The sequence below is a fragment of the Haplochromis burtoni genome, unplaced genomic scaffold (assembly GCF_018398535.1).
Source record: "Haplochromis burtoni strain Fernald_Lab_line unplaced genomic scaffold, NCSU_Asbu1 Contig_219, whole genome shotgun sequence".
NCBI classification, from domain to species: domain Eukaryota; kingdom Metazoa; phylum Chordata; class Actinopteri; order Cichliformes; family Cichlidae; genus Haplochromis; species Haplochromis burtoni.
The window spans coordinates 336,412-362,920 of record NW_024582580.1 but is presented as its reverse complement, the minus strand read 5'-3'; the positions used below and the strand labels follow the sequence as shown (position 1 = coordinate 362,920).

General features: G+C 38.9%; 1 protein-coding gene across 3 annotated transcripts; it reads left to right on the top strand.

The window, feature by feature from the left end:
- The first annotated feature begins 1,943 nt into the window (after nucleotides 1-1,943).
- ranbp3b (RAN binding protein 3b) lies at nucleotides 1,944-15,841 on the top strand. Of its 3 annotated transcripts, none has more exons than XM_005936681.3 (17): nucleotides 1,945-2,058; nucleotides 3,848-3,903; nucleotides 4,224-4,260; nucleotides 4,353-4,430; nucleotides 4,544-4,615; nucleotides 7,271-7,336; nucleotides 8,183-8,275; nucleotides 8,448-8,557; nucleotides 10,057-10,176; nucleotides 11,561-11,661; nucleotides 11,775-11,850; nucleotides 11,960-12,056; nucleotides 12,552-12,676; nucleotides 12,777-12,897; nucleotides 13,511-13,653; nucleotides 14,731-14,926; nucleotides 15,045-15,841. In XM_005936681.3, the coding sequence occupies exons 1-17, from the start codon at nucleotides 2,037-2,039 to the stop codon at nucleotides 15,086-15,088; spliced, it is 1,557 nt and encodes a 518-aa protein (XP_005936743.1). In that variant the 5' UTR covers nucleotides 1,945-2,036; the 3' UTR covers nucleotides 15,089-15,841. The 3 variants fall into 3 exon arrangements, with proteins under 3 accessions (XP_005936745.1, XP_005936743.1, XP_005936744.1); XM_005936682.3 differs by having other exon boundaries at nucleotides 1,980-2,058; nucleotides 3,890-3,903; XM_005936683.3 differs by lacking the exon at nucleotides 8,183-8,275 and having other exon boundaries at nucleotides 1,944-2,058.
- Nucleotides 15,842-26,509: the final 10,668 nt, after the last annotated feature.

Sequence of the window (26,509 nt, the reverse complement as noted above, 5' to 3'; positions counted from 1 at the left end):
TAATCACTTAACCACCATTTATCTTCATGATCCTCTGATAATGTCTCTGATTGGATTAGGCGTCACTCGTAGGGATCATTTAGTGTAGAGGAGTCACGACCTGTGAAATGCCCCATTATATGTGACCACGCATACAACTTGAAGCAGGAAACCCGGCTTAACAGAGAATATTGACAACCCCCATAATTATACTTGATAAATCCAGGTGGGGCTTTAGGTTTTATCAAGCCGGCCAAGGCAAACAAGATGCACAAATAAGCTCAGAACTTGCTTTCGTTCTTTCTTTTTATGTATAGCACAAATCTTTTTGTTTTCAACCGCTGTGGTTTTATTGTTTTGAAACTCCTTCAGGAAACAAAGGAAATACCTTCCGCCCATATTTTTCATGATACTGTATCCAGAATAAACATATGTAGTTTACACATTTGGATATCTGCGTGAATGCTTGCTTACTATATGCACGCCAAAATTGCTTTGTACAAAGAATTTGCAAAAAGTACAAAATGCAAACAGCAAACCCCCACGAGTCAATAATTTTATTTATACTGTCACTGCAGAGTTGGTACTTCATGCACTTGTGCAGTTTATGGTTTGTGTTTACCTCATCCGTAGGAGAAAATATATATTTTATATATTTATTTATTGTTTTTTAGAAAACAATATGAACTGCTTTTGTAGTTGGTGTTGTAGAATTTTGTAGTTGGTGTTGTAAAGTTGCCTGTAGTTTCAAAGCTTGTCCCGAAGCCATCACTAAAAAATGTAAACACTGCTTACCTGTAACAGATTTGCTCAGTTGCAGTAACAGTTCGCCCTCTAGTGGAAGCAAAGTGGAACTGCACTGACAGGACACTGGAAAAGGACATTCAACGTTATTGCACATTTCTGTGCAAAACACATAGCTGTGAAAATCTCCTGACAGCTGAAAAAGTCCACACGTCTAGAAAACAAGAACAGAGAAAATGGGCAGAATTCAAATTCATCCTTAGGAAAGGATTTAATCATGACCTAATCACTCCTATAATAATGCACTTCATGTAAATAATGTGAGTCATGATCACACAGTGTTTTGGTTACAGGCCTAGTAAATTCCAAGTGCTACATCAGCACAGAGATTGCTTAAATGCTATTGATCTATTTGTTTGTCATCTTGGTATTGCTCATTTGAGTTATTCTTTACTACTCACGATTTTCTTTTACTTAGGCGTGACGTTTATGGCGTTATCTCTGTACTGCTCTAGCACTTGAAATTTCATTGCTGTAGGACCAATAACAGAGTCTGATCTTGTACTTATGCTATCTTAAAGAATACAGTTTTTGCGTGCCTGTGTCTATCAAAGCCAATTGGCACTGCAGTAAAGTCAGTGGTGTTGTCACGTTTGGCACTGTAAATGTGGCCTTTACAAACAACACCAATGCGTAAACCCCAGGAGAAAAAAAAAGGGCAATAGATTCCTACTAACAGGGCTTTTTACTATGAGGTGACCTTGCATAAACCATGTGTATAAATGTAAGCACAGTGATTACGGGACACACATCATTTAGAAACAGGAAATATGAACGACGCATTGGTTGTTTACCTTTACCGGGAATCTGATTAAATCACCACTTAACACAGGCTGTGGCGATGCCTTTGAGACGTGCTCGGAGGCTGTATTTTTGTTTTTCCGCCAAACCACTGTTTTCTAGGTTAAGAAACCTGAGCCATTCATGTCATCATCTGGTGTTTGTGCAGCTTTATCGTAGTTAATAATACCTTTAAAGTCTGTGTTGGTACACAGGGGCCTGGGAAAGCTGTAATAGTGGGTTAGGCGACCCAGGCAAACTTCACGCTCTTCCTTTGGGCCAGCTGAATTATAAATAAGCACATAAACATATCGATAAGCATGGACATATACTAGAGTTTTGGTTTACAAAAAGAGTCTTGGCGAGGGCAGGGGTCGCTGGCTGCATTAGCAAACGGGTGTCTCTGAGCACATTGCTGCCTTGACTGGTGTTATCTGCGCGGTGGGTTGTGGGTGTGTGAGCGTCGAAGTAAAATGGCGGACTTGGCAAACGAAGGTGAGTAAGTGGCAGAATGAGAAAAACAATACAGCTACTGTGGCCATGTAAAGCGTGTCTGTTCGCGGTTTGCATATTTGATAGCTGAAATCAAGCAACTGTGGCACACGTAAATGGCGACTTCAGGTGGATTAATAACGTCGCGGCGTTTATAAGGTTACAGCGTTAGCAAACAGGCTAACAATGCTAACGCTGGGCTTGGGGTAATACCTGGAATGTCTTGGAACGCCCTCCAGTTCTGCCTGTCAGTTAGCCGGTTTACCTCCTAACGCTAGCACCCGGCTATTTATAGTCGGTGTGTGTGTATTTGTTGCCATTTGTGGTGAGCTAAACGATCTAAGGTGATTATAAACACCAAACTTGGCTAAGCCACATTTGAAAAGCACAGCTTGTAACGAAGCTAATATGTAAGAACAACAGTGATTGGAAACAGTGTCCGTGTTTATTTCATGTTGTTAGCTTTACGTTTTAGGTTTGCTTGACGTTCATTTAGGCGCGTAGAGGAAAAATGTCAGCCAGTCAGACAATGCTTCGGTTTAGCCTCTGCTTGTTTGCGCGTTTTCTTATTCCATCAAAATCAGATTGTCATCATGTTGGGCTTCTAATATGGGAGAATGAAGTGAGGACTGTAGTGACATTGTTTGTCAGGCGACATGACTCATGCTGGTTGGAGCGCATTAGCAGGCTAACTAGCCATCGAGCTAAACCTCCCTCGGCTTTAAGGAACAACCAGTGGCGCCGACTATTTACTGAAAAGGGTCAGATGGGTATATATGCTAACTGGTTAACATAAGCAAGGGACGCATTGGGGCTACTTGCATTTCAGATGTGAATAGAAGTGTTTCATGCCGGAAATCTTATATTCATTGGACAAGTTAGCTGATTGTGAGACAGACAGCAGATACAAAGGTGGGGGTAAAATGTAGGTCACACAACATTTTCTTTAGTTTCACACAAAAATGATCAGCTTAAACCATGCGGAGCGTGTGTCGAAGCGGTGATTGTCGCTTCAGGAAACAATCGTAGCTATGTGCTGCCGGCTTTTGGCTGATATCGCATGCATGCATGTTTTGCGCAGCTACAGCGATGCTACACCTGTTCAGTGTGCAGGCCTGACCCAGACAGAGGAAAACCTTTGTCTGCTAACGTTATAGGATTACACATCTTACACCAGGGTACAGTGTGAACATAGAGTCGTTAAGTGGCTTGAGCTGACATCATGTTATCGCCTAGCCTGGCTTTAGTTATTCTTGTTATGTTATGATCATAGATTATGGAGGCAAGAAAATACCGGTGGAAAGCGTCATAATTTCTCATTTAGTTATTTATTTATTTAAAATTACACAGTCTCTGTCTAGTTTGCCCATTCTGCAATACGTGTATTTGCATATCTCACATTTGATCACGTTATTTAGTTTATTGTGGATTGTTCACTTTAGGTAAACTTAATGTGATTTAATTGTTCCAGGAACTTCTAATAGGATTGTATGGTTAAGTTAAGTGTACTCGGTTTGATGGCATGATTTCGCCTGGCTGGTTGACACAGATAGAAATCAGATTGTTGTTAAGCTGCATTTTTGCAGGTCATCTTTTTAAGTTTCTTACATTTAAATTAGTTGTGAACAGTTGTTTAACTAACTGGAATCTTGACCACAGCAATTTTTGAAAAGTTAGACTTTTTATTTTTAATCAGCTGTACAGTCTATAAAATAGAAGATGTCCAAATACACTTACTGCTGCACACCTTAAGTTAGTGTTTAGATGACTAGCCTACATCTTTTCTTAACAGACAAGCCTGCCATAGCGCCCCCTGTGTTTGTTTTCCATAAAGATAAACCACAGAAGGTAAGTTTCTGTTTTGTTTTGCTTTTCTTTATCTATAAGGGCTAAAATTGCCTTTTTGAGTTTGCAGATGTTATTTATGCCAACATTTAGTCAAGCTGAGTTTCTGAAAAGCACACATCCTAGAAAAGTTGTTGGATTCAAATTTGTCACTGTTAGCAGCATTTCCTGCAAAATCAGCGCACATCTTTCTTGCTAGTTTGTTTCTAATTTAATTAAGTCAAATTTTCATGCATTTAAGAAAGCTACCTAGGATTTATGAGTAATGGTGCTCCTTTGGTATAAATAACCCCCCCCCCCAAACATTTTGCACTTCCTTGCAGAGATCTGCTGAGGGCTCAAGTGCAGAGGATGGAGAAGGTAAATGAAATATCCAAATTGGCCACTTTGTTTGTCCATGTTATCTTTCTGTTTAAACTGACATACAGTCATTATCATTTCACTTCATTCAGATTCAGATAAAGATGAGGGAAGCTATACTCCCCCTGTGAAAAGGGAAAGGACCTCATCATTCCCACCCCCACATTCTGGTAAGGGCACGTGATGACTAAGCAAAGCAGAGCGTTTACTTTATGTTGCTTCTTGCCTGTGGTGTACACAGTGATTTGTATGCTGAGTGCAGTGTCTGTCTGTTACTTTGCAGTTCCTAAGAACAATGTATTCATGCCCTCAAGTTTCTGCCAGTCTCCGACTGGGAACTCTGACTCCGAGCCAGGTGAGCAATCTAGACCACTATTAGTTTTCCTTTCACAGCTTAAAGGGCCCCTGTGGTAAAAAAAAAAAAAAATCTCAGTATTAAAAATCAAACGCTTCAACAATTTAAGGCAGTTGGCACAAGACGCTCACTAAAACTGGTAAATAGTAGCTTTTGCTCACTTAAAGATTTTAAGTCACAGATCATTTTGGTAATTCTAAAAGTGTCACAAACTCTTAACTCTCACCAAGTTGACTCTTAGTTCTAGTTGACTCTTATTTAGCTATTTTACTCTGATTTTGTCCATTCAGTTTTGACTGCCGTCTTTTCAGAGTCTTTACTCCATAAACATAAACTGAAAGCAAATTTTTATAAATGTAGTATTGGTATTTACTTTACAACTTTTTGAATTATTCAAAAGATTTCTGCATCTTGTTTTTGTTTGGTTTAAATTTAAGTCTTTGTATTTAGTCTGGTTTGAGATTTCACTTCTCCTTGCTCATTTCTCACTTGGCTCTCACTGCTCCAAAGATCTGTCAGTTTGTGTCATGTGTTGCACAAAGACCGTTCAGTATACCAAGCAGGGAGAAGTCTTCTTCTATATTTTGTAATTTGCCGCCCTCTCAAAACCTTCAGTAATACAGAAAATTTGTTTTTCTTTTAAGTTATAAGAACAATATGGCCTTGAGTCGCTTGTGATCCTGCCTCCATATAATATAGCTCTGAACTGCCAGATTCAACTGGAAAACAAATGTGTGATGCTTGAATTTAAAAAAGGCAGAGTTAAGGTTAACATTAGTAAATACATAGGGTTTGTTATTATGATTTCCTAGTGTCATGTGGTGATAGCTGACAGCAATTTTCCAAGTGCCACTGCTACAGAGGACTAGCTTATTGGGTATTAAAAGCTAGTTTATTTAGCGCCGTCTTAGGTGTCTATGGTGTCTTTCTATGAATACAGTATGACTTGGATATAATAGCTGTTCCCACATTAGATCCTTCTTTGTAATTGAAGTATTTCTTTCTTTGCAAATGTATAAAATATAACCTGAAATTCTAAATAAGCTGCAGCTGGTAGGTTAGGGTAAGTTGGGCTTTAAACTTTAAAGGTTTCCGCTTCATGACCTTGCTTGTGCAAGCTCCTTGCCAGGGTTAGAGGTGTGTTTGTGTCAAACTAAAATTTGTCATTTTTTTATGTTGTTTATGCCCTTTTGTTAAGTTAAAAAGCCATGTAAATCCCCCCCCCCCCCAAACAATAAATTTAGTCATTTGCAGTTTATATATCTGTTGTTCATTTGCACAGGAAATCTACAAGGCCAAAAAAGTAGTTATGTTAGTTGGCATAAATTAGGCTAATGGGAACAAAAACATATGCATATTTGTTAAATAAGAAATTAAACAGTAACTGTAAGGAGAGGAAGTTGGGGTGAAGCTGGATTAACAACATTGTTTATCAGTAGCATATCTCTAACACAAAGCTTGTAAATAATTATCTTGTGGTAACTTTGATTTGAACTCAGCAGCACTCGTCTGTGTCTGGTTTTCCTGCCAAAGCATAATATTTATAGGACGTCTGACCAGTAAATTTGTTGTATCACTTTAGATGTTAAATGATTTTGTTGAATTTGTGAAGCTCAGCTTAATCAGTCATTTGCCGAGTAGCCGTTCATACTTTAATTTGTTGAATCACTTTCATCAAGGTCATATTACACTGGTAAGACGAGTCAAAATGGGGGAAAATATCATTATGAAAAATACTGACTAGTTAATAGAGATATGAAATTATTATTATTGCAGAAGCACTTTAAGGGAGAATAAGGAAGTATGATTTTTATGGATTTTTTTTTTTTAATCCCATCTCTTGTCAAAGATAAAAGTGACCCAATCTTCTTTTTTTTTCTTTTTTGCTTTAGTGGCTTGAGCTCAATTGAAAAGTGACGTAGAGGTTTAAATCACTAGTCAACAGATTTACGGAGAGGACTTCCACTTGAGCAAACAAACAGGCTGTAGTTAATAACTGCCTGAAGCATGTTACATAATGTGTGTATTTGAAAGTAAAAATAATGATGAACAGACCCAAAAAATGTTGTTAATAGGGACGCAGAACTACACTATGTGCTGGAAGTTTGGTTATTTTAGTTGCATTTAAAATGTTTATAGTGCTTTTATTGCTTGTGTGGTTTTTTTCTTCATTGTTTGCATGCATGTCCTGAGAGTTGCTGGTTAGTAAAAATGTTGAAAGATATTCACGTTCATTTATATTTAATTATGCAAATACTTCTTATAATTAGATTGAAAATGTTTTTCTTTAACATCTGTGCAATCTAAGCTTCACACATTTATGCACACTGGAAGGGTCTCCTAAACGCTGAGGACAAACAGGATGTGGCTTTTCGCATGTGCTTTTGGGTTTCTGTTCTAGTGCTGATTACTTGATGGTATCCCAATAAAGCCACTGAGATGAAGAGACGGAGGTAGAAATAGATCAAAGGCCCTAGAGCCCGCCATATTACTGAGATTCCAACACAACTCTTAAGGCCGTACAAGGGTTGCTGTGGTAACTGGCTCTGTGGTTACAAAATTTGCAAAGACAGAAGAGCATGCTCACATTAGGTTGTTGTGCAATACCCAAATATGTTTTTTTTTTAACTTTTGCTTCTTTTTATGTTACACCAGAGGAGAAGCCCGTGGGGTTCCGTTTAAAACCACCGACTCTCATACATGGACAAGCACCAAGTTCAGGTAGATGTTTAACATGTTTTTGTGTTATTTTTACTATTTATACTATGGTTTTGTTATATACCTGACCACAAAAATCTGGCAAGTAGCTTTTGTAGTTGGTTCAGTTTTTCTGTTTATTTGCAGTATAATACAAAAGCTATTGCTGGATTTGCATGAAATGTTTTTGCATTAGGTGTTACTTGGTCCACACATACAAAATATTTGGAAAAGGTTTCTACTGTTTTAGATGGAGCAAAATTGCATCATATCTTCACAATTACTTTAGATTTGTTACTGAAATAAGAAAAATTGGCAGATATCATCAGATATCATCATGAGGCTCAAAAAAACCCATCTAGATGTAAACTCATTGTTGATCCAGACACTCAGTTCATGCACAGGGTGGAGGGAACTTTCATCCTTGGCAGATGTTTACTCAGACCGATCCTGTTCATTATGCATTATCATTTATTATTCAGGCTTTATCTGATGAGGACATTTAATCTTAATTATCAGCACTGACATTGGTACAGTCCTCATGAACAATTGATATGATTATACAAGTTACAACTATGTTTGAAAGCTGTCACAAAAAGTCAAGCATTTGAATGCAGGTTATGGTCTGGAATAACATCAGATTGTGCAAATATGCCCCCCCCCCCTCAAATGAAGGGATCCCAAATGACTACTAATGTCATATTGACCTACCCCTTACTTGTACTCTACTCCCAGGCAAAGCTTTGAATATTTGCAGATTATTTTTAGTGAATCCAAAAAATTCTTTCTGAGCAGCCCACACATCAACATGTACATGTAAAAGATATAACTGTGTGTACAAAGCATGAGGAAAAACTGCCTCGGTTGCAGGTGTCCCTAGTCAGAAACCCAAGGAGCAGCAACGCAGTGTCCTCCGCCCTGCAGTTCTCCAGGCACCGCCCTCTAAATCACATTTAGAGTCCAGTGAGTAAAGCTCAGAGTCTTATACTCATTAGTTAATCACATGTAATTTAAGATATAATTGCAGTCGTTGTTCTCACTGTGCAAGCTGCTTTGCTCATGAGGTGTGTCGCTTCAAATGCTATCAGGATAGGTGAAAAGTTGGAATAATTTTCCCTTTTTTTTCTGTCTGTAGATTCCAGTTGTGGAACCAATGGTGTGAAAAAGTCCTCAGATGGTGCACCTGTGACCCAGTCCCTCTTCCTGAACAACACAGAGCACTCAGCCACGCTGACTAAGACACCGGTGAGAAGAAGCGAAACCTAAACAATTTATAATTAGGCAACAAAAATCAAACATGACTGCATTTCCTGCAGTTTTTGTTGAGTTTTTGTATTACAGTTTTTGCTTGTGTGTTTTATTTGTCCTGTTGACATATTTGTCTTTTTACTGTGTTAATAGACACAAGTCATAGAATGAAAAGCTCCAGCATAGAAAATTCATGTTTGTTTGTTTTTTTAATGTTTTTTGTTTACATTTGATTAAATAATATAAACATATTTATTAAAACATACATGTGTAAACTGTTACTACAAACATGTTACTACATTGCAACACTTGCTTTTCTGTCATTACCTCAGGTCTCCATCGTTACAGGGTTTTTTTGTTTGTTTGTTTCTTTAATGAATCTTTCAGCCACAGCTGAAAAAGGCAAACATAATTTGACTAACAAAGAGAAACCACACAGGTTGCGTGAGTTTGCTCCTCGTAGTGTTCAGAACAGCAGTCCAGCCAGTTTCAGTCATTTGTTTAGGCCAAATAAAAATTTGTGCTGTGACTGTTTTTAATAAATTAATTATGATTAGGCTTCGGTTTCAGCACCCAATAAAGTCCAAATGACTTCAAAGTGATGACTCATTCACATGCGTATCATTTGTACAAGTAAAGCAAACATTTTGGCTTCATTATTTCTTAAGTCACAAGTATGTTAGAAATTCTGATAATGAAGCACAGATGTTGCTTGGACACATTTCTTCAAACAGCATGAAAATGAACGAGACCACCTTGGAGTCATTTGGCCGCACATATATGTGCTTCAGCAGGGTTACCATAGTTGTATTCAGTTTCCCACAATACTGGATATTACAACTGTTGATTCTTTGTAAGGATGAATAAAGGAAATTGTACGTTTTTATCCTGTGCATAGACCCTAAATCCACTGTTGTTGTCTGCAGCTGGCCCTTCACTAGCTCTTCAGAGTGTCATTACTAGCCACTGTCTAAAGCTATGCAGCTGGATTTGCAGTGAGACCAGAGACTCGGGCAGCTTGCTGATTCTTATTCTTGATTCTTTATGATGGGAACTTCACACTATATTGCATGAATTAACTAGTAACTAAATGATCTGCAATCAGTTTCATCCAGAAATATTAACTAAATTGCTGTGCCACTAATAGGCTTGCTAGGTAAATGGATTTGCATTAGGAAAATTAGGCACGTCTTGCTGCTGTATGCCACTTTTCTAGTATTTTGGCTACATACTTGATAATGACCCAGACTGCTAAAAGTGCAATGTCACTTTTTTCTAAGTGAGACTGGGTCCCGTTTGTTTTTATGCAACGCACAGTCAACTGCAAACACAGTTACGGTGCAAGTTGCAGTCAGTGTGGTTTGTGGAAGATATTAATGAAACTTGCTGCATGCAGGGGAAGTTCTTGTTGGTAAAAGATCCTTCAAATCTGATAAAGGCTCAGTGAACACTAGTTATATTAGTTGACCCTGCTGCTCTGTTTCTTCCTGTTTCAGAAACATGAAAATGAGGAAGATGGCTCGAGTGGTAACAAGGATGGAGAAAGAAAAGAGAAGAAAGAGTCAAATGTAGCAATATCATTTGTGTTTGGTCAGAATATCAAAGACAGAGCAAAGGTGAGTTTTCCTTCTGCTGGCTGTGAGCAGGTGAATTCGAAGCAAGAATTTTTGTGTCAAGCAATAGTGTGTGTGTTTGGTGAAATTGGATTTAAAAAATAAAGTTTTCTATAGCATGTGTAGCACCATCCTGTTTAGTACATAATGTGACGTCGTTGGTTGGTTGGTTGGTTGGTTGGTTGGTTGGTTGCTGCTAATAGCTAACATACGGTAATGTTAGTCTAACTGGTGACACAGTGCAAATGCAACTAAGTTTCTTACCAAAGTGCAATCAAGAAGCCTACCATCATCAGGATGTTCAGAGGGGAATAGATTAATGTGGGCGATGACCCAAAGGGGGGGGGGCACACAGGAGCTTCCAAGGAAGAGATGCCGTAGTTCTTGGAACCCTTCTTTGTTTGTTTTGGTTTTGAAATTCTGTTGGGAAACTGCTGTGGAAAATTGTTTAGGTAAGCACATTATCTCGCTGATAACTTTTACTCACTTCTAATATGAAGTAAATTAAAATAAGTGAAGGGGGGTGAGACGTGAAGAGTCCCATCTGCAAAGATGCTGATGGTTATCAGGATTCCTAATCTTGCTTTGATAAGAAACGTTATGTTTGCAATGCATGTAGTAACCAGTTATCTTGTAGTTTCGCTGTGCTTGTGAAAAGAAAGATTTAACTTCGAAATAACTGGGGGTTAAACCTACTGATCCTATTTTCTGGGTATGCACTCTGTCGGCTGATTGGTCGCTCGGTCTGTACACCGACCTCATGAGATCAAATCAAATAGTGAGGAAGGTGCTTGACTCCAGCTAGATGGTTCAGTGAACATCTGACTCAAACAGGCTCTCCCTCACACAGACCTATTTTACAAAGTCATCTACAAACCTGAGCATTATGGCTAGTTTTGGTAATTCCCGTTTCAGTGCAGCTAGCCAACAGTGAAGAAACCACTTTCTGCCTATGAGACAGAGTGGACAAGATATTCTAGTTTTTGTTTTTAACATAAAACTCATTGCTGCAGTCAGGGGCACCATAAAAGTGAGCCATAGGCTGCTTTTGAGCTGTCACAAGTTATATGCTAATAACCAACCCACCTAATGACATCACATTCTTCACACAAGATGGCACTTTTTTTTTTTTTTTTTTTTTAAGAGTAAGTGGAAATATTTATTGTGAAACTTTAAAGTGGACATGAAACAAGTGCTTACTTATTGCTTGGACCAACATGATGCTTGGATTACATCATATTGGGTTGGTTAAGGATTGTCTGTAGAGATTTCTTAATCTACTTTCTGTCGTAAGATTTCCTTCCTGTGTGTCTCTCGCTCTCTCTCGCTCTTGCTCTCGCGCTCGCTCGCTCGCTCGCTCTCTCTCGCTCTCTCTCTCTCTCTCTAGTTGGAGGAAAACAATAAAGAAGACAATTCAAAGGACGGCGTGCCACTGGACTCTCAATCAGAGGGCACAAATTATTTCTTGCAGTACATCTCTACCACAAGGTAATTAAAAATGTGTTCTACTTCTACATTTTTAAAAAAAATAGTATTTCTGCAAAATTCAGTATTAACTTTGATCAACGCGTTGATGCACACTTGCATTTCTGCCTTTTCAGTTCAAAAAATGCCACAAACAGTGCAGACAGTGGAGCAAAATTTGTTTTCGGGCAGAATATGTCTGAACGAGTTCTGGTGAGTTAATAGGGTGAATTCAATAGTCTGTTTACCTTCTGCAATACTGCAGAATTCCTAATGACTACAATTGAACGAGCTGCAATGATTAACTCTGTTGTGTTTTCAGAGTCCACCAAAGGGTGACTCTTCAAATGAGGAAAATAAAGACGTGTCAGCTGCCCCTGCTTCAGAGCCCTCATCGCAGGAAGCCACCCCAGAAAAAGGTAAAAAACCCATCCTTCCTATTATTTACAAAAATGGTTGCTATTTGGATTGATTACTAGTAGGTGTAAGCACAAAACTTTACTCCACTCAAGACAAAAACAAGACCTGTGGGCTTGTGACTGTATATTCGTTTTATATTGTCTTAAACTTAAAGTCCACCTAAAAAGAAAAAAGCTTGATTTATGTCATGGAAGCAAGGTTTTAAAGTGTCCAGGGTTCGTGTCTTAACATACAAAAGGGGAATACTGAGTGAGAGAATATTTTACTTTGTTCGGTGACTTTGAAAAATAATTTACCATTTCAATGCTACTCAGTGCCCAGGCAATCATAAATGTGGGCGCAGAGCTCAAGTGCCTCTGCTCTGGAAATGATGCAGAGAACATTATCAAGCTTCTCTGTTCGGGGATGGAAGACAAGCTCCTTGATTACCCTGCAGTAGCACTGTTTCTGTGTTGCTAAAGGATCAGTTATATGTTTGTGTTTTATTTCACCAGTGAACAACGTGTCAGAGTCTTTGGAGGAGTCTGCAGCAGCATACACCAAAGCCACAGCCAAGAAGTGCATCTTAGAGAAAGTCGATGTGAAAACTGGAGAGGAATCAGAAAGCAATGTTTTACAGGTGAAAGACAAGGCGGGGTATTTCACTTGAAGACATGCAGCGAATAACATGGTGAGAATGTTTTATAATCTTCTTTTTTCCCCCTCCTCTTTTACTTCAGATGCAGTGCAAGTTGTATGTTTTTGAGAAGACTGCTCAGTCGTGGATAGAGAGAGGTCGGGGTTTGCTGAGGCTCAATGACATGGCATCGACAGACGACGGCACGCTACAGTCCCGTCTAGGTAAAAGCACCTTCAAAAAGCCGCTGGAGAGAGGAAAAAAAAACCCCTTCCTGTTGTGAATGTGCATGGTTTGTTTTTACAATTCAGTCACCCAAATAGCTTTAGCGGACGAAAGCATCTGATTGTTTTTACTGTTATTCTACCGGGACAGGTAGGGGCGACTACTATCTCAGTAAACCAAAACATACATTTTGTTTTGATTACACGTGTTATGACAAAACCTAACAGTGAACACAAGAGGGAGTCTGTTCCTACTACATGGCTCTGTTGACTGGCCACCGCAGTAGTATTGTGGTAATGTTTATATATGGTGGTTTCATTCAGACAAATCAAAATCTAAGTGGACAAGCACTCTGAAGTTTTGTTTTTAATGAATATTCAACAGTTTCAGAAGTTTCCTTTCACTGTATCCTGGTTAATATTTGACTAAACTGGAATCCTGGTACAAATCACATTCTCAGTGACAGAACAGAGCAGTTTCTAGGACTATAGCTGTGTATTTACTGCAAATACTAGTTGTGCCTGTTTAGTGAAGAGATTTTACAGTCAGTGGGCTGAAATGGTAAACACGTGCATATTTGCATCTGTATGTCACTGCTGTCGTGTGTTGCAGTAATGAGGACCCAGGGCAGCCTCCGGTTGATCCTCAACACTAAACTTTGGCCCCAGATGCAAGTGGACAAGGCCAGCGAGAAGAGTGTACGAATCACTGCCATGGACACGGAGGACCAGGGTGTCAAGGTCTTCCTAATATCGGTATGTGTTACTAAACGTTTAACATTTGAACATTTCATTTTTCCAAAGGGTGTTAGCTTTTAAGTGTTTTTCCCCTCCCTGTGTATACATCAAAAGTAAGAAAAACACAGAAAATTGTAAAAAAAATAAAAATTTGTACAAGCATTGAAGTGGTGAAACATATTCTGCCTCGGTTTCACGCTGTCCCTTCCACTGTTAATGCGTCTTTATCATCTGTCTCATTCTGTTTTTGTGTATTTTTCCTCTTTAGTAAAGGGTGAATACATTTCCATGTTATTAATTTGATCAGCTCAGTATTGTCCTGTGATATTAAAACATTCAATGCCTACAGTTGGTACAAGAATACTGCTTTCAAACATATTATTTTGAGGTAGTTAAAAACTGTTCTTAATAAAATGCATTACTTCCTCCCCCAGATGTTTAACATTCCAGCCGTTCTGTGGCTTTTGGAAAGCATTTAATCTGAAACATCTGCGTATCGAAGTGGCAATTTTATAATTCATATAACACATTTCATTAAATGTAAACTCAGTGTGCATAACCCAAACATGAAAAACATAAAAACAAATGTAGGCTTACTTAAGTCAAAGCAATAAAAAACTAACTTTACAGGAAAGTTTAAAAAAAGAGGCTTTAAGCTTGTTTTGTAAAGTGTAAACAGTTGTAAATGACCTCAAGTCAGCAGGCAGCTTGTTCCAAGGTTCAGTTTCCACAGTAACTGAAGCACCCTCAGCACACTTGGATCTAATTCTGAGAATAGTTAAAAGATCTAATTAGGTTATAGATACTGAGAAAGTCAGAGATGAACTGGGAGGGCAAACTACTGAGAGCTTTATAAGTTTGTAGAAGTACTTGTACAGGTAATTCTGTGTTGAACTGGGAGCCAGTGAAGTGACTTCAGTAGCTGGGTAATATGTTGAAATCTGTAAGGACTCTGTCTGCTGCGTTCTCAACAAGATGAAGTCATCCTACTGATAATTTGGAAAATCCTGCAAATGGAGCGTTACAGTGTACCAATGCAATGTGCATGTGTCATGTCCATGTGGCTGAATTTTGTTTACACTTTTGCATATTTAGGGTAGCTCTAAAGACGTAGGTCAGCTGGCTGCAGCGTTACATCACCGTATCCTGGCCCTGAAGAGCAGGGTGGAACAGGAGTCCGAGACCCCGGCAACAACCATCCCCGATGCCGAGGTACCGCAGTCCAACGAGGATGACAGCGACGAGGAGGACAATGCCTCTGCCTCCGCTTCAGCCTCTACTCCTGCTACAAGTCAGTGATTTTTATTTCTTATTTTGATTTTCTAGTTTTTACTGCAGCAGCTCTTGTTTGTTTTTCAGTGATTCAACTAAAATACCTTTGCTGACATGTTGCGACTCTGCTCCTGCAGGTAATTCAGAGGGAGGAGAGAGCCAGGCAGCTGGAAGCACATAGCGTCACTCTTGGAAAGCCTGCTGAGATGCCGCTGTAGAAGCATTTTGCTGCAGGCATCTCCATGGACACCCCATGACCAACGTGGGTCCTCCAGACCAGTACTTTTGGATATTAGAAGTCTAGCTCCAGGAAATAACCCCCTGTGCCGGAGTGTCTCACCCAACTCGTGCAGTTCATCTTCTCTGCGTTCAGCGTAATATCTGGAGTCGTTTCTTCCCGCCCTCTCCTGTTTTTGTGTTTAATTTTTGTTCTCGAGTATTTTTTTTTTTCTTCCTCTCCCCGATAGCAAAAATAAAGACTTCAAAGCTTTGGTTTGGGACTTCTCTGCTCATCATATTGATGAGTGTAAGGGTGTTTTCCTCTACATTTTAAAGTATGGCACATGTTAAGACTGCAGTTTCTACTTTGGGACCTTTATACTCACTCTACAGCCGTACCTCTGGACACCACACATCCAGAGGAGCTTCATTCACATCGTATTTGACTCGTCATCCAGTCGTTTGTTGTTTTTTCTTTTCTTTTTTTTCCTCTTACATCAAGTCCAGCCTTCCTCTTGCCCCCCTCATCCTGACCAGTCTGTGCGTTAAGTTTTGGCAAATGTAATTTATTTTGGGCTGTCATTTTCATGAGGCATCTCAACACATATGTGCTGTTTGTAATGGCTAGCCAAGACCACTCGAGTTGTCATTAATAGCAGTTTCTTATATTTCCTATTGACCTATATTATAGCGAATAAAAGACTGAAACAGTGCAGTTTCCGCTAATGTGAGTTAATGATTTGGGGACAAAAGGGCAGTTCACCACAATGTTTCGTCTAGATTTCTACGATGTGTTAGTCATTCAGCGTCTGGTTTTTACTTTTTTCCAAAATTAGAAAAAACATGAACTCACCCATCTACATTCTGCATGTAACTGTTACTTTTCTCCTTTTCCAGCATCCCAGGGGTTTATCGTGTTGATTCATATTTTTATGTTGAAGATTTTTTTTTTTTTTTTTATCCATTTACATTTGGAAAAAAGGTTTTGAATGAAAGAATTCATGTGTGGAAAATTTGAGTGACAACTGTAATACCCTTTGAATGTCATGTACATTTGAATATATCATCATTTAGTAGCGCACCATGTTTTCTCATCTCCAGCTGCCCCCTTTACAAAATAAACCATTTTGGACTGACCGCTATTGTTCCCTCTGAAACTGGGTTTTCTGCACTAGCAAGAGGGGTATCAGTATAGTATATGTAATACTTAGACATTGTCTCTAGTGATAAGTAGTACCTGTAAGCAACAGTACAATAATGAATAACTCTCTAAAGAGGGAACAAATTTTACCCTTGGACATAATTGAATACGTGGAATGAGAACAGCCTATCTGTTTTGTATTCATGTGCTGGATCTGGCCTGCAGGTTGATGAATGCTGCGCTGACTGCACTGAGCAGGAATCAGACTAAATCTTGTTTATATACAGTATTCATCAGGCACAAGGTCATGAATATTTGATGCATGTACCTATCATAACAGCCCAGCCTAATCGTATACATCCAAACTAGAAACATAACTGCCACTGCTCGCAAATTCTTAGCCTTATCTGCCTTTCTGTGGTGACTCGGCGGGAAAGCATTTTTCTGCAGCGTCTCCGGTAAATGATTGCAGTTGTGTGGTGAAAGTCAAAGCTAAACACTCCGAACTTAGATGCTGGGCTAGTGTAACAAGTCAAGCACTACTAACTTTTTGGAGTTTTACTTGAGGCCTTGACGTGCGCTGCAGATTCTCTTTAATTCTCATCAAATGTGATTCATCTTCATGCTTTTCTTTTAAAAATCTAAATACTGGTAACAACCAAGGGCACGCATCTTTATTGTGATGGTGTTTGTTTGAAAGATTGTTGACTTTGTGAACATGTCTTTAAAAGCAGGGTCGTCGTCAGCACAAAGGATCTTCGCCTCATTGAATTCCCAAACATTAAACTTCACACATAAACCATTTGGTTTTCACCTGAAAGATTGGGCCGCAAACAATAGAAATCTTCTTAACATTTTCTCAAAGTACTTTAAAGTAGTGGGGAAGGAGGTGAGATAAGCATCAGAGAGGAAAATGAATTGCACAACATGCATACCCCCAGTTCTAAAATCAGAAGAAAGCCACCAAAGGTGATTTAAATGGAGACACACTTGAATAGTTTTTTCACCTGGCTTTTGTCAGTAGTGAGGTCAAACTATGTAATGACTAAGTTATAACCGCAATGCGTTTTAAAGTTAGTTATACAAACAAAGCAGGTAGTCAGGTTGTGATTCAGCTTGTTAGGTCAGAATAGAGAGATTGGGACATGGTCTCGACTTAAATCGAGCTTAAAATTGGGACTGTACTTATCAGGGTTTTCCACTAACACTCAGCTACTGTGACTAAAAGGGTTTTTCTCCCAGAACTTCTTGGCGATTGGTATCTATGCCAAGGTTTAAACTTACCATAACACCATCAAACTGATACATGAAAAAATGGAGGAACTAATGAAACAATGTGAAGCATAAATTTATTACTAGCATAATTACGACAAGGTTAGAACAGTTTTTTCAAGGCAATTCTAAAGAAAGACAGAAAATCTTATTTCCTGTTGTCTGTTTTTGCAGAAATAAAATATTTCCTTAAATGCATACCTTGTGAATAGTTTGTTTTAGCCCTGCATCTGTTCTTCATAGAAAACTTGCTGGTCCTGCACAGATTTGGACCACATTTATTTTCCAGCTGATCAAATGGATCACAAGAACTTTTTAAGGCTGAAGAAATATAAGACCACAGTTTTCTACTAGAGTTGGCAAGCCACAGACATTCAAGAAGAAATTTAGAGCATACTAAAACATAGGTGAAACATAAATGTGCTAACGTGGTTTCCACTGCTGAGTCTGTCCTCTTATCTTTTGTAGTCACACTGGAGCTCTAGCTAGACTTTTCATTAGGCATCTCATCCTAGTTTCCATGTGTTATCTTGGGGATGTCTCCCAAATATAGTCATGAATTCTGCTTTGCAGTAAAAAAAAATTGAGCTCCAGTTCTTCATTTATCTTCACATATAATGAATAATGAAACTTGAGCATGTGGATCCAAAGCACTGGGTTTAAATGTATTTTGTAATGCTTTGTAATGCTGTTAGACTGGCATTAAATTAAGATTTATTTTTTCCCATCATAGGATGATGAGAAAAATCCTCTTCTCTGCAAGCCTGTGTTGATTTATGGGGTTTGTAGATAGCTTTCCTTGAAAAAAAAAAAAAAGTATTAAATAAACAAACAGTAATCCCCTGGAAAAAGTGGACTTAATATTGACAAGTGGTAGGTTTTCAGCTAGCTCCCAAAAAAAAAGCGTGTTCGAACATAACTGGTGCTCTGAATCACATCTTTTATTGTTTGCTTTAGGCACTGGTGTCATAAAGAGGTAATAATAATCACAGTGTTTCCATAATCGCCATGTATTGTGGATACTACTAGGCAACACTTTAAGGTAAATATTTTTGATATATTACAGCAGATGATACTTGAAGTGAAATTGGTCTGTTTTGCAAATGTTCAGTCTACCACATCGATCCAGATTGTTGTGTCACTGCAGCTACAGAAATACGCGGCTACCTGTAGACATACGGTGCCAATTTTGGGAGTCAGCATTTGACTCGAGGCTTTTCAGGAAATATACTCCCATCAAGAATTTGTCTGTTCAGACTGTGGTTAACATTGGTAAGGTTGTCGTCATTTTGTCCAGCCTTATAGGTTTTTATTTTATCCATCCACTCTCACTTCGCTCACATATTTTATGATGATGGGATGATGAGTAGAACTGATAAATTCAAAAGAATTGCTAACTTGGTGTCTTTCTGCTCCCCTTTCTTGCCTTAATACATGAAATATATAAGAATTAAATACACATTAGTGCTTTCCACGCTCATAGGGAATGAAAATTACTATGCAAGGAGCTTAAACCCTCTTCTTACTTCTCTTAAACGTCACCATAGATTTCCTGACTCTTCATCTGTTCTAACTGAATTATTCCTTCTCAGTTTCATCTGTGGTGTGGTCACACAGAGTGTTTTAATATGGTTTCATTTGAAGGATAATTCATCATTTTTTTTAAGGAACCTTTTGCAAGGAAATATTGTCACCGGTAACATGCTGAGATGGGCTCCACCCTGCACCGCAACCGTGATTTGAACAAACCGTTAGAATGAATGAATGGATGAAATTTGTGTGGCAAATTTGCAACAAACAAATGTTAATATTAGACAGCGATAACATGAATACACACAAAATGCAGTTGATGATTTTATTTATTAATACCCCGTCTTGTGTGGAAAAGTATTTGCCTCCTCTTGTTAAATCATACATTAACTGTGATTAACTAAAGTTTTTGGAAAGCTCAGCTCAGTTTTACTAGCCACACCCAGGCCTGATTACTGCCAGACCTGTTGAATCAAGAAATCAGTTAGAGTAAAACCTGTGTGGCAAAGGGAAGTAGGCTAAAAGATTTCAGAATGCTGCGTTCTAAAGAAACTAAAGAACAGATGAGAAGCAAAGTTCTAATTTCCAAGGTTTTGAAACCACATTGAGAGCCATTATCCACAACTCATCCAGGAGGTCACAAAAGAACCCAGAGCTTCATTTAAAGAAGACCTCACTCGTCTCAGTTATGACCAGTGTTGATGATTCAACAATAAAAAATAAAAAAAAAACATGGACACAAATGTTTTAAGCCAAAAAAGAACAAAGGTTCGTCTCACATTTACTAAAAAACATCTGATAATCCCAAAGACTTTTGGAAAAATATTCTGACAAGTCAAAAGTTGAAGTTTTTGGAAGTTTTCTGTCTCGTTACATCGGGTATAAAACTAACAGCATTTCATAAATGAACATTATATCAACAGACAAACACAGTCTGGGGCTGCTTTTCTGCTTCTTGGCTGAGACGACTTAATTGACGGAACCATCCTTTCTGCTCTTTACCAGAAAACCTTGAAAGAGATTGTCTTCTCAAGTCTCAAAACAACAAGGAGTTTGTTTTGAAGTTGCCTACTCAAAGTCCAGACTTAAAATCCAATTGCGAGGCTTTGGAACGACCTCAAACAGACCCGTCATACCTGAAAGCCCTCCAATCTGGCTGAATTAAAGACATCCTGTAAAGAAGAGTAGGCCAAAATTCCTCCACAGTGATGTGAAAGACTTATTGCCAGTCATCACAAATTGCATTTTTAGTTCTTGTTGCCAAAGGTGCCAAAGGGCATAACCTGCTATTAGTTTTACAGGGCAATTACTTTATCACTAAGTAGGTTTGGATAGTTTTTTTTTTCTTCCCAAATAAATGAAATAATCACTTAAAAACCAGATTTTGCATTTGCTCAATTTATCTTTGTCTAATATTAATGATCTGAGACATGCAAATGTGACAAATATGCAAACAAATAGGAAATCAGGGGAAAAATATAGTTTTTTCTCATCACTGTAAAAATAAAAATGTTGCCCTCAGTTTGCACCGTTTCAGGATCAAATGAACACTCAGACTGATGCTTTTCGCCCAACAAATGCAAATGGCGCGCTGTAGAAACACATTACTTCAGACCAGGTGGAAGCTATTGCAAAGTGATACCGCACCTATTATGCATTGTTTAGGAAAGTAAAAGCTCAGGAATGAACTCTTATATCACCGCTGAAAAAGTTCCCTTTAAGAATTCCTTACAGAGGACAAATTACAATTGCTAACACAACACTCGCTGCTCTTCTTCATGGAGTCGGCGCTGGTGTTGTAACTCACATGGCACTAAAAGGGACGCTGTGTCTTAAGACCTGTTATCACCCGTGAGCTGAACCGTGTTTACAAAAGGCAGATCTGTAAATGAGTCATGTACTTCTAGCTGATCCGAGAAGTTTTGGCAATGCTTGAAGGACAATCTTGTCAGAGAGGATTAAGTTCTGAGGTAGAAGCTGATAAAAGATTGTGATGCAGGAGAAGGGGGAGTAGTATTTTAATGTCAGCGAAGAGAGGTGAGTATCTATCATAGTCGTATTATATCCTTCCTTCTGAGCAGATTAAGTGAACAGCAGGTGCCACATAAAAACAGCCATCAAAACCAGAGTAATATTTATATGATCTCCCATAAAGAGGCGCCGATGATTCTTTATTTGTGTCATTTATTTCCTTACAAGGAATTAAGCCATTCCTAGGAGGCCAGGGAAAATAAAAATCACTTCAGCATTCCTATTTCAAGTATGAGACATTTACGAGCAGCATCCTCCTCCGGGATGGAAATGTTGTATAAATAAAGGAAAAATATTGGCCAGAATGAATGAGATGCAAAATGGTGTGGAATTTTAGCCAAATGCACAAACCCAACCTAATGATCTAGCATGGTTTTTTATTGTAAGTCTAGACACTAGACAAATGGCTTGTGTTTTTTCTCCGCACTGATACCCAGGGAACGTTTGTCTGGTGACAAACACTTGTTTGTGTACTGCAGTGCTCAGACAGCAGTACCGACAGCAGAAAGCATCACAGATGTCGAGGAATTGTTTCATTATGCATGAGCCGCATTCAATTTTGTCTCTTTTTCCTCCTAAATTGTAACTACATCTGACTCCTCCTCACTACATGAAGTTTAGATGTTCAGATTTCCATATTCAGAACAGGATTTCTTTTCAAAGCATTAAAATTCTGGGAAACAGCAGAAGGACTAGAAGTTGTTTAAGAAAATGAAATATATATATCATCCCTATACTTTTTGATAACAGGTGTAAATGCAGCATGTCCTTAAAGCAGTTGGACCTCCCGGGTTTTTTTTACATTTAGATATAAAATCACATCATATACTGTTTTTTAAGCTGTCCTTCTTCTATATTCCACAAGGTGGGGCTGTGAAACGAGAAGGATGCCTCAAGTTCAGTGAAACTTTGAGGTGAAGCCTCTATGGCAATAAATAAATAAATAAATAAGAGGCCACCTTGCCTCTGTAAATATTTAACAATAATAATATATGAATAACAAACCTTTTTATTATTTAAATCTGACAATAAATTCATTTAAAAAGCTTATTCGTGTAAAAAATAACAGTCATTACTTTATTAGCAGATTAAATCTGCAGACTAAATATCTAGCAGCAACTTCCTGTATACAAGACAAACAAACTGTAGTTTAAAATTGGGATTCATCAGTGTAATTATGACCCTAAAAAAAGAACATTAACATCTTGGAGCTGAAGTGTGCCGTAAGCTCATTGCTTCCTCTGGCCTTCCAGACCTACACCTTTCCTTTTTTCTTCCTCCCCTCCCTTTAATCCTCCACTGTTCCATCAAATCCCACCACTCCCAGTGATCACCCCACCCCAAAGCCCCTACAAACACTCATGCACACTACAAACACTCACACACCCAGCATTGAAAAATAAACATCCCTGCACGCACAGGCCTTTTAATATCTGACTCAAATCAAAAGCATTTTAACTTAAAACACCTCTCCCCTGCCTGTTTAGTGTGTAAACTGTGAGAGAGCCTATAGTTTACAGATTGCAAGGTGTGGAGCGTATCCTTATCCAGATGAGAACCAATGACTAAATGGAACACTAAATAAACAAATAAATAAGAGCACCACAGCAAGTAGCACAGAGAGCATAAAGGAAGAATGCGGAGGCTGAGAAAACACTGTCAGCTTTACTGCCGATGCCTGACATATCTCAGCATGCTATCGGCACCGTTAATGTTCATTGCTGAAGCTCGCCCAGCTCTCAGTAGCATCTCTGCAGCGACATTCCTTCAACACGAACGAAACACTTCAATAGAACCTGGCTGACAAAGTGAGGTAGGCTAACAGCCGAGTGTTCACTGCTTGCAGAGACTCACACCGGAGGACATCACAAGCAGAAAACAGAACATCCCCAGTTCCATAAACTCACGCCAGCCTGCCCGCAGAATGGCCGTCATTATCATCAACAGCAGAGGCAGTGCAATCCAAGATCTGTTTAGAGACAGACGTTGCCAAATCAAGCCACCGTTTCCCCACTAGTGCAGTGGAATCAGCTCAATCCTGCAGCGGCCCAAGTGGATCTGGTTACGATATTCTGCCCCTCACTGTGATCATTTATGCCATATGCAACATAAACTAATCACAGACTAAGGTCTTTTCTGAAACACAAAGTGTGACAAGTGTTTTTCAGTGATCCGCCATATGAATGTAATGAATTATTAATGATTATTTATGTTTTAAGCACTTAAATATTTATGGATGTGGAAGGCAAAATGAACATAAATTATGAATGAAGAAGGATGTACAACTGCATTTCTATGACTCATATACATCGATCTCTATGAGAAAATGATTTATCCATGATCTAAAGTACCCACCCCCCAAAACAAATCCTATATAAATCAAGTAATTTAATTAAAAATATTAACGCCCAGTGTCTTAGAGTAAGCATACTGTTATACAGCCAAAAAGGGATTGTGCTAATTTGTCTTTGGAGAGTTCAGGGTTGCTCAGGAAGAGGAGAAACACCTGCGCGCTGCAGTTGTTCAGGCTGTTTTGGGTTCTCCAGAGTCATCGCTGCATCCTCCGTGCCTCTATCTTCCTCTAAAACTGTCTGAATTCACCAACACGCTGCAGCTGGACATGGGAGGGGGGTTGTAAAACTTTGGCATGTTTATTGTAGATCTTGTCAGTGCCGTTAGCAGCAACAGATGTCTTACATGCACTAACACTATTATCCCCCAAAACACTAATGTTGACAGGAATATTCCGGGGTTTTCCCTTAATTCTGCAAACACAAACAATCGTCTGTTTCGTCTGTGATGACTTTCTCCAGCACGCGGACAGCTTACACATTGCACAAGAAAGGTCCAAAAAGGCGACATTAAGGAGGGATTATTGCGGTTAAAATGGTTTAACTGAGCGTCGCTCAACATCTTCTTGGTTCGGTTTTACTTAGCTGTCGGCAGGAGGCTTCCCTTCTTTCAATTTGGACTTTAATTACCTCCCGCTGGCCCAAAGTCTAACCTTCTTTTAACGCTCCATGAAATCACACAAGGAAAAACAAATAGCTGTAATGATTATTTCTCTGAAAATGTCAAACCACGGTGCAGGAGTGTTACAGATTCCTCTAGATTAATCATACTTTGTGATCAAATGGGTGCCATGTGTCATTATGTAGTTTACATTTCTCACCAGTGTTGCTTTGATTAAGCAGCTATCAACATTTCTTTCCTGCAGGTCTTCCAGTTCTCTGCTGCGGATGCATGTGCAGGCGCTTTGGTTTGACGTCCATTTGCTGAAGTGGTAAGTAGCGGAAATATCTGTTTATGTCAGAGGTACAGATTCTTTTTCAGTGCAGCTATAAACATTTTTAAGCACATTTTTGAGGGCGCAGTGTATGAGAAGCGATCAGGAAACTGGAGAAAGAAAACAATGTAAATGCAACATGCATGAAGTTTTTCTCTTCACTCTGGTGGTAACTGGAGTGAAGAGTTGTCATTTCAAGGGTGAAATTCTTTATATTTCAGATCTAATTGCATCCAAATGTTTGAGGGTACTGTGTGTTTCATGCAACAGAGGCATGCACTTCCCTGCTATTCCTGAAGCTTGACTTTAAAATAAGAAATCTTTCAAAATACAAACTGTTGAAATCATTTCACCCCCACAGCTGTAGTAAATACAGTAAGTCCCACTCAAGCTCAAACATGTGCTTGCTTGGCCAAATAAAACCCAAAGGTTTTGTTTTTTTGTTTTTTTAACTCACAAATATACAAAAGTTTTCACTGACCGTAATCTCTAAGAACTGTCTCTGTTCAGCTCTAAACTCAGATAACTGAAGCCGACTCCTCGGTTAACTTCAAATTCCTGCAATCACGGTTTACGGATGAGCTCCAAGAGGCGGCGTTGCCTCATTTAAACCCAGCAGAAACTTGTAGAAGTTTTGGCGTCTCGAGTTTGCTGGGATTTGTGTCTCCTGGGTATAACAAGCACTTCATGCATGTATAACTCAGGAAGAGCTTTTCCTGCTTAATTTAGTGGATAGTCGGAGGATGAATAATGGCGACAACACATTAAATTTTAGATATCTTGCAGCCACGGTGAAATCCAGAGTATAAATTTTAAGCAAAACAAGCACACCTGACATACATTACCATGATTTCTGTCCACTACAGCCTCACTGCGCTGTTCATCATAATAAGTCAGAGCTGGCATCTGCTCACCATGCAGATACCTCAAACAAATACAGCTCTTGAATTACCTTCCCATGAGAGGTGTATTTCCAAAATAATACAGTATATACTACACTCGTGTTGCCACATGAGAAACCCTCTGACTTTAAGTTAAAGCCTACATGACAGCACAGATGCTCATTTAGAGTTTCAGGAACTGTTCTTAATTAGCTTCATTGATTAAACCACATTCCCTTCTCCGTCCTTTTTCCACGGCCATTTTTTACAGCAGGAAAATCATCAGTAAACTGGAATAAAATAATGATGTTCCATTTCAGAATCCCAATAAGTCATAGCAGTGAACCCATCAAATAAAAATAGTAAACACAACTGTTCTTTACCTACAATAACATGAGACAATACCAATCAATCCTATGTCCTACAAAGTTCCAGGACTCCACCATAGAAACCCAATGATGTAGGATTTTTACCCATATTTGCTGATTCAAAACTGAAAACTTTCAGGCAAATGAAAGATAAACAGATTTTCCTAACATTTGTTTTACGTATGTAGTTATTAGCCCTTACCAACAATTACTTGTTGAAACTCTAGTTGGTTGGTTGTTGTGTTTGTGGCTGTTGCTGCACAGTGTCCTCTGGTGGACAAACTATGCAACACCAACACTGACAACTTAGCTGAAGGGTGTTTCTCCCGTCTCTCCTTTACTTTTTAAATGTTCATTTATTGGCTATTATAAATGCAGGTACTGATATAGCAGTACATCAGTATAGAGGTATTATCAGCCTCAGTCGAGCTCTACTTGGATAGCAGCAATGTTTTGATGTGATTGCTGTTTTTAGATTTACTATGCTGGCAGACACAGGAAACCTTCTTGGAGAGACACGTATGGATATGCTGTCCGGGAGGAGCTGGGCTGCATGTGCAACAAAGCTAAACTAGACAAAAATCAATCAGGTAGGATATGGGGTGCACGGCAGTCTATGTCCATCGCCTCCAGTGCTCCTATTGTCACTGTCTTCTGCACCAAAGCAGGTAAAATGGAGTCACAGTCTCACAGAGTCAATGCTTCCCATCAGGACAAATAAATACCGCTGAGATTTAACTGATTTTGTGTTATACTGTGAAAATAAAGTGTTTGAGCAGTGTATTATATGACCAAACATACTCAAATGCTCACACTTAAATAGGGTTGGATTAAAGTTTGCTATAGCATCTTAACAAAGACAAAGTTCACTTTT